At 37.0% G+C, this 16,088-nt stretch overlaps 1 protein-coding gene across 1 annotated transcript; it reads right to left on the reverse strand.

The window, feature by feature from the left end:
* Window positions 1-988: 988 nt before the first annotated feature.
* Window positions 989-2,724, reverse strand: LOC127804386 (uncharacterized). Its single transcript, XM_052341246.1, has 3 exons — window positions 2,489-2,724; window positions 2,123-2,287; window positions 989-1,940 (listed from the first exon to the last, which is right to left on the reverse strand). The coding sequence occupies exons 1-3, from the start codon at window positions 2,722-2,724 to the stop codon at window positions 989-991; spliced, it is 1,353 nt and encodes a 450-aa protein (XP_052197206.1).
* Between the last annotated feature and the right edge of the window lie 13,364 nt (window positions 2,725-16,088).

Here is a 16,088-nt window from a genome sequence, read left to right on the forward strand (position 1 = left end):
ATTTAGGCTTTGCACTTCCTTAGTCTTGGTGGGCGATCGTATGTCAAGTAGGGCTTGGATCTTCTCGAGATTGGCCTCGATTCCCTTTTCGTTTACCATGAATCCCAAAAACTTTCCAAAGGCCACACTGAATGAGCATTTGAGCGAATTTAACTTCATTTGATACTTCCTCAGAATCTGGAATGTTTCCCGCAAGTTGTTGACATGGTCGGCGACCTGCCTAGATTTTACTAGCATATCATCAACATAAACTTCCATGGTCTTTCCAATTAGATCTCCGAACATCATGTTGACTAGCCGTTGGTATGTCGCCCCTGCATTCCTTAGTCCAAAGGGCATTACCTTGTAGCAGTATAGCCCTCGGTCCGTCATGAAAAGAGGTATGCTCCTCTTCATCGGGGTTCATTGGGATCTGATTGTACCCCGAGTAGGCATCCATGAAGCTTAGAAGCTGGTGGTCGGTTGTTGCATCCACGAGCTGGTCAATTCTTGGTAGAGGGAAACTGTCTTTCGGGCAAGCTTTGTTTAGGTCCGTAAAGTCGATGCAAGTTCTCCACTTCCCGTTCTTCTTTTTTACCAGGACCAGGTTCGCTACCCATGTCGAATATTGAGCTTCCCGAATAAACCCGCTGGCTAAGAGTTTATCCACTTCTTCTTTCAAGGCCTCATATGGTTCAGCTGTCATTGGCCTCCTTTTCTGTCGAACCGGCTTATGGCCGGGGTTGACATTGAGCCAGTGCTGGATTATCGCCGGGTCTATTCCCACCATATCATCGTGGTTCCACGTGAATACGTCCAGATTGGTCTTAAGGAATTCGGTCAGTTGGGCTTTTACTTCGGGGGAGAGGCCTCTACCTACCTGGAGGCATCTTTCGATATCTGAGCTGCTGACTATAACATCTTTTAGTTCGCCCGCCGGGCTGGCGGTTCGGTCGCAGTCCACATCGCGTGGGTCCAGGTCGTGGCTAACTCGCTGGTTGGTGGAGACTCAGGCCTCCCCTCCGGAAACCATGTTTATCTTCTTTCCTTTGAGCCCTATTTTTAGTGCCTCCTCGTAGCAGCATCTCGCTGAATGCTGCTCACCCTTTATATAGCCAATCGCCTTTAGGGTCGGGAATTTGATGGCCAGGGCCTTGGTCGAGACAATTAGGTCCAAGTCATTTATGGCAGGCCTACCCATGACGGCATTGTATGCGAAAGGATCATCAATGATGAGGAAATCCGCCATTGCTGTGGCCTGGAGGTCTGATTCCCCAACTATTAGCGGGAGCCTTATACATCCCTTCGGTATTACCGCATCGCCAGTGAATCCGTACAGTGGCTCTGGGGAGGGTGTTAGTTGGTCCGGCCTTAATCCCATCTGATCAAAACATCCTTTGTACATGACGTTCACCGAGCTACCTGTGTCGATCATGACCCTCTGTACTTCCATATTGCTAATCCGAGCTCGAATCACGAGGGCATCATTGTGCGACAAGTGTACGCCTTTGAAGTCATCTTTAGTGAAAGAAACATATTCCGAATCTGCCTTGGCTTTCTTGGAGGGTCCTTCTCGGCTGCCTTCCCCGACAAGCAGAAGGTGGCTGGCTTCCCGAACATATAGCTCATGTGACCTGTTGAAGGCCCTCGTGATGTGGGGCCCCCCATGTATAGTGAAGATAGTTCTCACTGTAGGAGTTTGGTCTTGTTCGGGAGCTTGACCTGGGTTTTGCTGAGCTAGTTGTTTAGGCTGCTGATCCCTAGGACGCACTACATAGTCGTGCAGCCGACCTCTCCTGATCAGCTCCTCGATGGCGTCTTTCAGTGCCCAACACTCAGAGGTGGTATGCCCTACTTCGTTGTGGTAGGCGCAAAACTTGCTCTTGGTTCGATACTTGTCGGGGGTCTTCAGGGGATGAGGCCTTCCGAAATCCTCCTTGTTGCGCTCTGTGGCGAAGATCCTGTCTTGGGAGTCAGATAAGACACTATAATTTTCATACCGGCTCTGGTGTACTGGTCGTTTGTTTCCCTGTTCGAACCTTCCTTGAGAGGGTCCTCATCAGCTCTCTTCTTGCTCTGGCCGGTGTGCTCCACCACCTTCTTCTAGTCACCCGGCTTTTTTAGGCCAAAAGCTTCTTCCCACCGAACCTCCTTTGCAGCTCGCTCGTAGAACTCACTAAGATCCATCACTGAAGATTTATAGATGCTTTCGTAGAGTTTCCCATCCTTTCGAAGCCCAGCGGAGATCGCAGTCAAGATACTTTCGTCGGAAGGGCTCTCGACATTATTAACTTCACGTCTGAACCTCCTTATATAATCTTTCAAAGATTCGCCAGACCGTTGAAAAACGGTAGCGAGACGGCATGTAGGGGCAAGTTGTCTTTGGAGCGACCTGTACTGATCTATGAATTTCTTCTGGCATTCCTCCCAACTGCAAATGCTGTGGGAGTGAAGTCTCCTTAGCCATGCCCGAGGGACATCTCCCAAGGTCGCGGGGAAAGCTCAGCACTTGGCCAATGAGTTAGAGGTTTGCAGGTCCATCTGGACATTGAAAGCGTCCAGGTGATCGAAGGGGTCGCTATCTTCATTGTACTGAGGGATGCTAGGAACCTTAAATCTGTAGGGGAGGGGCTCCAACTCTATTTCCCTGGAGAATGGGGTCTTTTCCTCATGGCTTTCCCTCCGGTCATGCGCCCCATGTCTGGCCTCCAGTTGTTGAATTCTTAGTAGTAGTTCGCCTACCATGGGGTCCTGATTCGCCGACCGTCTGGTGGGGAGGTGCTCTTCTTGCGAGGAAACTGGTCCTTAGCGATGGCGATCTCGCGAGGAAGGCCGCCTCCTGTCCTCACGGTCGTGGGAACTGTGGTGGGTACCATGGCCGTCGCTGACCCCCGCCAAGGAACTCCTATGTCGTGGATTCCCAAGTCGGCGATTCCTTTCATGGGCATGTTCGTGGCGATTTCTGCAAGGGCTGGCACCTGTCCTTTGTTTGGCGAGGTACATCCCAGGCTCTCTATCATAGCATCATCGTTCTTCCGCCCTTCGAGAGTGTAGATTAGAGGAGCGGACCGAGCCAGCTCGCCTCGTGTCCCTCCTACCTTCTCTTTCTTCTGGAGAGGGCCCGCCATCTAGAGGTTGGGAGGGAGGCGCCTGCGTCTGCGCCGTCTGAACTTGTGTTTGGACTAACATCTTCACTGCATTAGCGAGCTGCATGACAGTGTTCTCCAATGTTTCCTGACGTTGCTGCCATATCCGTGTTACTTCCGCGGTGGCGGTTGGAGTTACGGGCGGGTAGGGGCGCCGCGAAGGGGCTCCCAGGGTGGCTTCAGTCGGAGGAGGTAGGGAGTCAGACGCCACAACTCCCCCAACTTGCGAAATTTCTGGCATACGGTTGGCGTGATTTGGAGGTTGGTTAGTTATAGCCCCGGAACCTCTCGTGTTTCTAGTTCTCAGCATTGATGTTTTTTTTTTACCAGAGCGGGCCCTCCTTCTAGCGCCAAAATGTCGACATTCATAATTGGTCAACGGAGATTAGTTAGCCTGCACTTGTATGGTGGATCCGAGAGATAGATAGTGAAGTATTCGGTTGGTTTTGCCGAGCGAACGACTTGTCCTGCAAGATACTACGAAGCTCAAGTTAGTGAGCGAGTAAGCAAAAAATATTAGGTGTTCTTCTTTGTCAGTTAAGTTTTTGAGTACATACCCCTGGCCCTTAAGAGGGCTGGTTGATATATATATCAGCCCGAAAGCTTTCTTGCTTGCTCCGTACGTGTAAAGGGTAAGCCTCATTCTTGATTCAGACTCTCATTCTTGATTCAGCACTCAGAGGGGGTCATTCTCATTCTTGATTCAGACTCTCTTCGGCTCTTTCTGGTCTTCTCTTTGGCTGGAATAGGGTAAGCCTCTAATCTATTACTTGTTATGATTTTGAGGCGTTTTTGATAGAGAACTTGTCTTTGTAAATACGAGTGATTGTGAGGCTTGTATTCAGTGTGTTTGTAAACCCTATTTTTAACTCTGATAGTGCAGTGAGCTCTCCGTTACCGGAGCTCAACGTGGATGTAGCCCTTTCGGGTGAACCACGGTAAATCTCTCGTGTTAATTCTGCTTTCCATTTTTATTCGTATTTGTTTGTGGTGTATGTTGGTTTTCGATTTTCGACTCTACTGTATGTTAGAAAAGGTTTTATTTCAGTGATTCAAAGTGTGTGTATGGTTGGGTTGCTTTCTGTTTGTGCAACAAGTGGTATCAGAGCCATTTCATTGATACGCACTATGTGAGTCCTTGATTATTTTCTAATCCACTCAAAGTCAGGTTAGGGTTGTTAGTCGCCTGGTCAATCCTATTTTTTAGCCTCTAGGGTTTTCTGAAAAGTCATGATCAGTAGGTGTTTACTGTGTGTCTTTGTCAGTGTCTAGGGTTTCATTAGGATACCTTCATGCAAGGCGAAAATGACAACAACCCGATTTGAAATCGAAACATTTGATGGAAAGGGGGATTTCTGGAGTTGAAAAAAGAAGATGAGAATATTACTCTCTCATCACAAAGTGCTTATTGCACTTGAATCGGATGATAGAAAATGGTCCACTAAGCAATCAGCCAGGACCGATGAGATAAGGGAAGAGGCATTCAACCTGATATTTCTCCATTTGGGGGATACTGTTATTAGAAAGGTAGACGGTATGACTAACCCCCTTGATTAATGGAATAAGCTTGAATCTTTGTATGCTGTTGTTTCTGCTTCTAACTTAGTTTATTTGAAAGGTATGCTATTCAATTTTAAAATGAATGCATCGAAATCTATAGATGATAATATAGATGAATTTACTAAACTTACAGTAATGTTAAGAGGGACTGACCAAGCCTTAGGTGATAGTAGCGAGGCAATGATATTATTAAACTCATTACTTGATGATTACAATGTAGTTAAACATGCTTTACAGTACACTGGTATTGTGCCTACATTAGAACTTGTAATTTCTAGTATCAAGGCTAGGAAATTAGAACTTCACACTTCTAAAAAATCGTGTAACAACTTATTTGTAAAGGGAAAGTTTGAAAAGGGTTAGGGTAGCTTTAACAACAATTAGAATGGGGGTACGGGGCATAAGGGAAAACAAAAACAATCTAAATGGAAATGCTACCATTGTGGAAAAGAGGGTCATATCAAAAAATACTGTTATGATTTCATTAAGAAACAGAAACAAGGGTGGGAATGTTACAGTAGCTGCCAGTAACTCAAATTCCCTAGCTGAAATTTTAAATATCTCTTGTACATCTACTGTAAATGAATGGATTCTGGATTCTGGATGCTCTTTTCACATGTGTCCAAACTTAGATTGGTTTCAAAACTTTAGCACTAAAGAAACTGGCACTATTTTTATGGGAAATAATCATTCATGCAAAATTAAAGGAATATGTGACATCTCTCTGAAATTACATGATAACAAAATTAGAATGTTAACTGATGTGAGATATGTACCTGGACTAAAACGAAACTTGATTTCTCTCGGCACCTTAGATGAATTAGGGTTTTCATATAAACTTGAAAATGGTTTTCTGCATGTATTTAAGAATGATGATCTTATTCTCTCTGGTACAAAGAAACATGGTTTATATGTGTTGAATGGTTATTGCCATATTCCATCTGCATGCATGGTTAAATCTGATAGAACAGATTTATGGCACTTGAGACTTTGCCATATGAACTAGAAAGGACTACAGGCACTGTCTAACCAAGGGTACCTTAGTTCAGTGTCTGCAGATGCCTTAGGCTTCTGTGAGCCATGTACCCTAGGCAAGCAACACAGGCTAAGCTTCCCAAAGAGAACTCACCTGGCGAAGGTATGCCTAGAGTATTTGCACGCAGGCCTTTGGGGCCCCTCCCAAGTTCCTTCACACGACGGTAACAAGTACTTCTTGTCCATAATTGATGATTTTTCTAGGAAGGTATGGATATTTTTAATGAAATCTAAGGATTAAACTCTAGGAAAATTTAAATCATGGAAAATTTTGATTGAAAACCAAACTGATAGAAAGATCAAGACTCTAAGAACTGATAATAGATTGGAATTTTGTAATGGAGACTTTGATGAATTGTGTAAAGCTCATGGTATCCTTAGGCATAGAACAGTAAGAAACACCCCTCAGCAAAATGGGGTTGCTGAGATGATGAATAGAACCCTTTTAGAGAAGGTTAGATGCCTCTTGTTCACTGTTGGAATGCCTAAAACTTTATGGGGAGAAGCCCTGTCAACAGCTGCTCACCTAGTGAATAGAACCCCCTCTACAGTTATAAGAGCACTGGACTGGGAAAAAACTGAACTTAGACTATCTAAGAGTGTTTGGTTGTGAGGCCTATGCCCATCAATCAGTTGGAAAGTTAAACCCTAGGGCTATTAAATGTGTTTTTGTGGGATACTAAGAGGGAACCAAGGATTATAGGTTATGGGACAGAACTTCAGGTGGAGTTAAAATCATTATTAGCCGAGATGTAAAATTTAATGAATCAAATTTCCCATGCAAATCAGATAATAATGAAGATAACTCAACACCTAGCGACCCTAGTGAGATTGTATTAGGCGACAACACCCAAATTGAGGTGGAGCAACAGGACTCTCCTGCTACTCCAACCTCAAATGACCCACACACCTTTAATGAGCCCTTAGACCAAGAAGAAACCTCTGATCAAGAAAGTGATTATGAGGCTCAACCAGATGACCCGGAAGTTGAGGAGTATGACTCTCCTCCACAAAACCTAAGTAATTATCAACTTACCAGAGACCGAGTGAGGAGGTCAATCAAGCCTCCTGTTAGATATGCATATTCGAACCTGGTATTCTGTGCTTTAGTTGCCAGAATGGAAATGAGAAGTAGTGAGCCTACCTACTATGAGGAGGCTATCAACTCCCATGACAGCATTAAGTGGAAACAGGCTATGGATGATGAAATGACCTCTTTAAAGGTCAATGAGACTTGGAAACTAGTTCCAAGAATTGATAAGCAGAAGTTAATTAAATGTAAATGGTTGTTTAAGCTTAAAGAAGGGATGTCTCCATCTGATCCTCTAAGGTTTAAAACAAGACTTGTAGCTAAAGGATTTTCACAAAGAGAAGGAATAGACTACACTGAAATCTTTTCACCAGTAGTCAAATTCAAAACCATACGTATGATGCTTGCTGTTGTAGTGCAATTTGACTTAGAACTTGAACAAATGGATGTCAAAACTGCCTTTTTACATGGAGACATAGATGAGATAATTTACATGGAACAACCTGCTGGGTACATTGATAAAAATCATCCTAATCATGTCTGCTTACTCAAAAAATCATTGTATGGAGGCAATGGTATAAAAAGTTTGATAATTTTGCTGCTGAGATTGGTTTTAATCGAAGTAAATATGATAGTTGCTTTTACTACATACTATTAGATGTCCCTATTTATCTCTTACTATATGTTGATGATATCTTGATTATTAGCAAGTTCAAGTCAAAGATTTGTGAGTTAAAGTCACTGTTAAACACTAACTTTGACATGAAAGACTTAGGACCAGCTAAGAAAATCCTAGGGATGATAGTAGAAAGAGATAGAAGTAAAAGCAAACTGAAAATACACCAGCATGACTACCTTCTTAAAACGGTTAAAAAAATTGGTATGACTAAGTATAAAACTGTCAATGTTACCTTAGCTGGACATTTTATATTGTCAAAAAGTCAGTGTCCATCATCTGAATCGGAATCTCTCAAAATGGAAAATATACCATATGCAAATGTAATAGGGACCATAATGTATTCTATGATAAGCACTAGGCCAGACCTAGCATATTCAATATCCCTACTAAGTAGGTTTATGTCCAATCCTGGAAAAATTCACTGGGAAGCTTTAAAATATGTATTAAAATACATCAATGGTTCATTACATGTTGGCTTAAACTTTGAGAAAAGAAATGACACTCTTGACTTAGTAGGATATGTAGATTCAGATTTTGCAGGAGATAGGGACTCCCGTAAGTCCACCACAACATTTTTCTTCACATTGGGTGGCAACTGCTTTAACTGGAAGTCCAAGTTGTAGCCTTTGGTTGCTCTGTCTTCCACTGAATCTGAGTATGTGGCGATCATTGATGCATTCAAGGAAGCTATCTGGCTTCAAGGTCTCTTGAGGGAAATCAATCTACTACAAGGTAAGGTCAAGGTATTTTCTGATAGCCAGAGTGCAATTCATTTATGTAAGAATCCTGTTTATCATGAAAGAACTAAACATGTTAATGTGAAGTTTCATTTTGTGAGAAATCTGGTAAGTAATGGAACTGTTGAAATCCTCAAAGTACCTACAGAGGATAATCCAGCTGATCTTGGACAAAGGTAGTAACTGTAGCTAAGTTCAAGCACTACTTTGGCTTACTGCACATTGAAGTTGGTTAATCCAAACCAACTAGAGCAATGAAGGTAAGGATAGGAGTTTGCTGCACTATTGGTGTTTGGTCCCTTTTATCGTTGATGCTTCAAGGTGGAGATTGTTGGCAATGAAGCACCCAACGACACTGTTTCTCACTTAAGGACTCAGGCAGGAGGGTCAGCTGCAACCAGTGCCACGTGGCAGTGGAGGGCAGCTTGGCAACCGCCCGGGCGTCCTTCATCTCGATCATGCTCCCTGTCTCGTCCTTGTGCAATCTGGTCCGTCGATGTTGCCTTTTATCTGGTGCAATCCGAGCCTTTCAAATGCATCGTGCGACCCCTATTTATTTACTATGCATCGGGATGTGTAATGTGACAGAGAGAGAGAGAGAGAGAGAGAGAGAGTAGTCGCTAGGGCTTGAGGGGGTCTTTCTCATTCTTGATTCAGACTCTCTTCAGTTCCTTCTGGTCTGCTCTCTGGCTTGAATAGGGTAAGCCTCTGATCTATTACTTGTTATGATTTTGAGGCATTTTTGATAGAGAACTTGTCTCTGTAAATACGAGTGATTGTGAGGCTTGTATTCAGTGTGTTTGTAAACCTTGTTCTTAACTTCGATAGTGCAGTGAGCTCTCCATTACCAGAGCTCAACGTGGACGTAGCCCTTTTGGGTGAACCACGGTAAATATCTCGTGTTGATTCTGCTTTCCATTTTTATTCGTATTTGTTTGTGGTGTATGTTGGTTTCCGATTTTCAACTCTGTTGTATGTTAGAAAATGTTTTATTTCAATGATTCAAAGTGTGTGTATGGTTGGGTTGCTTTCTGTTTGTGCAACAAATACACAAATGTTGTTTGTGAAAGTTGGCTAAAACTAACTTTCTAATTACATTCACTTAGTTATATATAAAGCTTTAATTGATCATGATAATGAGATATACTCATATCATAGAATTTTACTAGATTTTCAAAGAATAATCAATTGAGTATGCTGATTGCTACTCAATTGTAAAAATATTCCTTTCTTGATTCAAGAAAAATTATTCTACTAAAACACACATCATGACAAATTTCATCGAAATACAATTGCTGAAATTACTATTCATCCATATTTACCTTATCAAATACACACACACACACATACACAAAACACACATAAGTTACGTAACTTACTTGCTATTTGACTAAGACATAACATATAGGAGATTGCACATACGATGAGCACAATATATGTTACTCAACTAGAGGCTTTTCTTTTCTAGGTTCAAATAAACATCATTTCACTTATCTCATTCATCAAATCACATCATATAACAACAAAGATGCAGTAACTTGAGCATCATGATATTTCATTTATATTTATCAAACAAGAACACACATAAGTCAAATTTACTTATTGTTCGATTGAAATAAAACATATATAATTTCTATTCCATAAGCTCTAAATCATCATACACATATATTATTAATGCATATTTTGAGTAATTCTTAGAAGATAGATACTCCATAATTTTATTACCCAAATGCATTGAAACAATACTTGATTCATAAACTAGACTAGACACATAAAACAACATTTGAATGTATTGCTCATCGAGCAGTGAACATTCAACATTTAAAATATTTAAGAGTTCATTCTTGAAGTTTAGGACTTGAGAACTTTAGGAATTTGATATTAAATATCAAATAGGCAATCTAAGATCTATGAATCAAACCACAATCAATAAGAATTTATATATGTGAGACAGATTACTTCTCAAGAAATGTTGCCACATATTTTGCACACTTAAAAAACCATGAGCTTCACATGATACTCATGCATTATAGATATTTAGAATATCCCTTGAAATTCTAAACAACCTCTTTATAGATAAAGTGAATACAATAACAAATAAGACATAAAATAAAGCAACCTTAACATCTCCTTAAGGAATATGAGATTTGAACATATTCTAAAAGATAAAATAATTTTCACATATATAAAACATATTAAAAATAAAGCAACCTTAACATCTACTTAAGAAATATGAGATTTGAACATTTTCCTAAAAGAAAAAATAACTTCCACATATATAAAACATATTAACAACACAAGCTTGACGTAACATATAAGAACATTAAAGTTTTGGTATAAAACATTTATCATCAAAATATTATATATAATAGTAAACTCAACAATATTCAAATCATTTATGTTATATGAAATCAAATCTAGATCCTAGTCCAAACTCCATCTATTAGTTAATTCAAAGATACATCATCTAGAGTCTAAGAATACTTAGAAAGGGTAATGACATATATATTAGTGAATAATTAAAGGTAATGACATCCACATGTTTCGGCACGTGCCATATATATATGAATTATTCTATTTGGAAATAATTTGATGATTTTTGGTAAATATGAATTGTTAACATATTTGGTGCTAGCAACAGATATTCATAACATATGTTTCTTTCCCAAACATTGAGAGGTTGTTTAGAAATATGTTTTAGTATTTTATATTTAAAACATATTCGAACAGCTACTCCTGTGCCATATTCGAACCCACTAATAGCAGTGGGAGAGGCACCACCACCGTTTAGCATATCCACTTCCAAAAGCAAATGGGAATAGAATAGAAGATCAAAATCCAGTCGTTTTTCCAAAACCAGAATGAGGGCTTATTCTATTCAGTGAGCAGAAGCAGCAGTTCCACCAACAACTCTAGTCGCAGTTGACCCATCATCATCTTGTGTCGCGTCCCTCTCGGATCGGGAGCCCGAGGCATTCTTATAGTTAGTTCCTGAGCCCCTCTTGTTAAAGTGAGCAGTCCCCCTAACTAGCATATATTAGTGTTGGGGGTTGGGGTGGTTCTCTCAAATCCCATTTTTTCATTAACAGGTAGGGTGAATTCTAAGGTTCCTTATTCCGGTTGTAAAGTGGAAGAAACCCTTCTCCTAGCCCCACCAGCAACTCGCGTTTTCGACTCGAAAGAATTGAAAATGAAAGAAGAATCTGTGTGCACTATCTATGGAGTGGAGTGACTTTCCTTAATCTCCTCTTCCCTATCTCTTTTTTTTTTTTTTTCTTTCTCGCCAATATCAGAACCTTAGAAAATAGTCAAGCTCAGAGTGAATTTGTCTCTCGAAGCTATGACATCACTCTCATGACTATTCTGCGAATATCCAGATATCTTTGCTTGGCAACCATTCGACGTGCTAGGCATTGAGAAGTCAATTATCGAGCACTAACACAAGCATGACCCCAAAGTAAAGTTGGTTATCAAAAAAGAAAGAACATTCTCCTAAACTAAGTGAGAAAGAAGTGGACAAAGCTTTTAACAATATGTTTCATTAGAGAAACCAACTCCCTTAGGTATCCATCGTGGTCCTAGAAAAGAAGTCTAATGGTGACTAAAAAATATATGTAAACTTCACCAACCTTAACAAAGTCTTTTTCAAAGGATGCATTCCTCTTCCAAAGATCAATCAGTTGGCGGATACAATTGTAGGTAACCAACTTATTCATGGGGACATTTATTAATTATAAAGATCACTAGCGAAAAGGTAATCCAATTAAAGTCTTCTAAGGATCTTTTCGACCTTTTGTAAACATTTAATGATTACTTTCTCATATGGGGAAGGGAGGAGAAAGTAATGACAAATAGAAAAAAAAGAAATAACATAGTGATGAAATCAAATAAAGATTAGGGACTCCCTAAGAAAAAAAGAATGTTCACCGACTTAATTAGTCACTTATAAATAAGGCAAAAATACTCGGAGGATGGGACTTCTTTTATTTTCACAAAACTCGACATTCTATATTTCATCAATAAAAATTGGAGATGAAATAGAAAATGGAAGATGGGAAACTAAAAAATGCCTTTGTAAAACTAACCAGTGGCTTTTTAGACTTCCAAAATCTTGTATAATTTAATTTAAAATGCCTAAATCTTATATTATTGATAACTCCAAAACCTTCAAGTTAAGAAGTTGAGGAAATAAGGCCCAATGTTTGGTTTGCCCACCCAGTCTGCTGGGCGCGCCAACCCTCCCAGTTCTCCTGAGCCTGAGCCCACTAGTTTAGGCCTGTGGGCTTGAGCTGGATCTGGGCCTGGGCCTGAGCCTCTAAATCTATTCTTTTGTATAGTTTGTATTTTTTTTATTCCTTGCAAAGAAGGAAGTGACAAAAATATAATTTCAATGCCAATCTGTCACACATTTAGTGGACCCTGAAGTTTAGTGAGTGTGAAAATTGTTTATTTTTTCTATTTTTTATTAAAAAATAAGACTTGATTTAGTTTCCTGAAAACATTTTTTAACTTTTAATTCAAATTGTGTAACTAAAGATACCCTAACAATTTTTTTAAAAAAAATTATAGCCTTTATTTTTAAGAATTAGAAAAGGAAAAAATATTCTCTTTCATAATACAAAAAATTAAAAAAATATTTTTTCTATTTTTAATGAGAAATTCAATTATTCAATACAAAATTAAAATTGAAAAACATAAAATATTTTCTACAATTAAAAATATTTTTTTCTTTTTGATAAATATTTAAAAAAAATTAGAAAAATAAGTTTATCATATATATCATTTAGTTATCTATGATACACTTATTTTATCACAAAACATAAAATATTTTGTGAGTGCATGTATCAAAATGGATTCCCATAAATAATTACGCTTCATACATAAAAAAATATAATATTTAGTTGTTAATATATAAAATGTGAAGATTTGATATTTTAACTCTTTTTATGACAAAACATTAACACATGTATGCAAATGTCTATTTCCAGTAAACATTAACACATGTATGCACATGTATAAAATGTGAATGATAATTTAGTAGTATTTGAATAGCCTAATTAATTTGTTATGTTTATTTAATAATTAAAAAATATAATATTTAATATCTAATATATAAAAATATTAAAATTATGTATCCCAGTAATTAAAGCAGTTGATCTTAAAATATTTTAAATCAATATATATCATATAAGAGATATATATATATATATAGTCCTTCAAGACATAATTCGAATGGTAAAAGATGGACTATGATATGTTGGTATTATTTTAATACGTCGTGAGTTTGAATCCTGATCTCTTCAAGACACGTCCCATAATTTATCTCTTCAGCCGTCGAGGGTCTCCTAAGAGACGAGACGTGTATATATATATATATATGTATGTATATATGTATGTGTGTGTGTGTGGATGTATGTGATACTACTTGCCATGGTATGCATTGAATGTTCCTGCAAGGATTTTATGCTGATGTCTACTTTTCTCATCATTACAGCTTTGCTTGTGCATGCATGAACTTGCATGCGGTGACCCCACTCAAAACCCTAATGGTTACATGGTACCAATTGAACATTTATGAAAATGAAAGTAGATGTAGATATATTTAATAAAAAAATTGTAAATTAATATGATATAATAAAATTTATAATAATTTTATTTAAATAAATAATAAATTTTTGAGAAGCTATGATTTTACGCTTTCCTAAAAAAAGAGAAGAACTCAAACAAAACGATCTTACTAAAATTATAATTATGATTTGGACAAAAGAAACAGACTCTCTTGCTCACGCAGACACACATATATATTAAGAATTAGGGTAAAGAGAAAGTTCAAACCAAATTTTAAAATAATTAATATTAAAAAATTAATTAAAATTAAATTAATTTAGGATGAAACTTGAAGAACCCAAATGAATATTCACACAAAAATTCGTCTCTAGACCCAATAGTCTCTCAACTTGGCTTTGAAATACCTATTAATAAAGGGTCAAAATGAAACACAAATATTTTACATAACACATAACAATAGTTGAATTTGGTATACGTCAAGACTCGTCTAAGTCTCTAATTACAATTTTTGACAAACGGCACCATAATTGTATTTGTTGTACGTTACAACTCGTCTAGGTCTCTAACTTCAAATTTTGACAAAGATAAAAATTATTAGAATTATTACTTTTATGAATATTCAATGGTCACGGATAGTCTTATGAATATTCAATAGTCACATTCAATTAATACTTTTATTTCAAGACCCATAATGTTTTAATTGATAAATACAATCCCATATTAGTGGTCCACTTGAAGCAAACCTAATTTGAAATTAAATCTGCACCACATGAACCTGATAATCATGCTTGACTGTCACTTTTACAAAATTAATTGAGCCATATTCTTTATAAAATCATCTTCCCACGTGGAAAGAAAATCAAGCTCCAATGGGGTTCCTCAAGAAAACAGGAATGGTAGAAATGTGAGGTGATTCAAAGTGTGACAATCCATATTCCTATAAAATTCAAACATGTGGGTGCAACTTAGCTTTCAAGCATGCCCATTTGCCTCTTGGGGGTCCAACAAACTTCCACCCATTGTAGGCTTAGAAAGGGTGATCTCATCATATTCAAATCCCAATTTAATAATAATATTTTGTTTTGAATGGATCTAGAAGAAACCATGCTCACTAGTCAAAATTAGCAATTCTAGGTAGATATTGGTTTAGAATTAGATTGTCGTGTGTTGAAAGAAAAATATTGAAATTGAATCAACACGAAAAAATTCAAATGTTTTGACAAAGTATTCTTTTTATTTGTTTAATAATTATATAGATGTTGTTAATGGGCAAACAATCACGAATTCTAGATGAAAGAGAAGATATTTTTTTTTAATAAATTCTCCCATTAAGTATTTCAATAAGTTACTAACTCTTATAATTTTTTATATCGCACATAATTATATGCTGAGATAGATCTAAACCCGGAATCTTTATTGGATCACTTTAGTGGATTTGTTGATTTTATCAACTTATTTTTCACATTTCAAAATTTTAATTAATGATAGTCCATTTATAAAAAAAAAATACAGAAAAGTTCTAACAAATGATTTTCTATTAACCATGTGTGACAATGTCTTGAAACTATATCATTTAATACAGACTTTTTCTTTTCCTAATTTATATTATTTGTTTTTAATAAAAACTGAAAAAAAGAAAATATGATTAGCCCTTTCCAAACTATCACTATTTCCTTATGAACCATTTTGTTTTTGGATTAAATAATAATATGAAAAATTTAAAAATAAGATAAGATAATGATGAAACTAAATAATACCCTCTCACATAAAATGTATTATTTGAAGTTATAACTACCCATGTTTTTATTTGTTAAATAGTGTATGAGGTATTATTTAGAATTAATTGTCATTTTACAAATTTGCCCAAATCAATACCAATGTTAACAAAATAAAAATAAAAATAAAATCCAATATATATGACTTATTTAAAATAACTAATTTTGTCTAACAACTAATTTGGCATAACCTAACAAAATTATAACATTTTAAAAATAAATAATCAACATAAACAAACATAAGATTTGCACTTTTTACAACTTAAATTTAAAATGATGTTATTTTTTTGGGATAATAATTTATTAAGTAGAGAAACTAAAAGATAATAAATAACCTTAGTACGATCGCAAAATACAAAACTATAATGCCTTGTTTGAGAGTATTTATAATTTGTAACTTATTTATGGATTATATTTGGATTTTTTCTTTTCGATAATGTTATTTGTACACTGTGTTTTTACGTTATGTTTGACACTCGTAAAATTATAAGTATTTTTTTTTAAGTAATTAACAATATTTCTTCATGAAATTATTAACAACTTTTTAGAAATTATAAACACTTTAAAGTGTCTACAATT

The sequence above is a fragment of the Diospyros lotus genome, chromosome 6 (assembly GCF_014633365.1).
Source record: "Diospyros lotus cultivar Yz01 chromosome 6, ASM1463336v1, whole genome shotgun sequence".
NCBI classification, from domain to species: Eukaryota; Viridiplantae; Streptophyta; class Magnoliopsida; order Ericales; family Ebenaceae; genus Diospyros; species Diospyros lotus.

Coding starts and splice junctions, on each gene's coding strand:
- LOC127804386 (XM_052341246.1), bottom strand. CDS start 2,724: ATGGTAGGCGAACTACTACTAAGAATTCAACAACTGGAGGCCAGACAT. Junction 2,288..2,488: donor ACCTCTAACTCATTGGCCAA/GTGCTGAGCTTT, acceptor AGATTATATAAG/GAGGTTCAGACGTGAAGTTA. Junction 1,941..2,122: donor CGAGCTGCAAAGGAGGTTCG/GTGGGAAGAAGC, acceptor CTCCCAAGACAG/GATCTTCGCCACAGAGCGCA.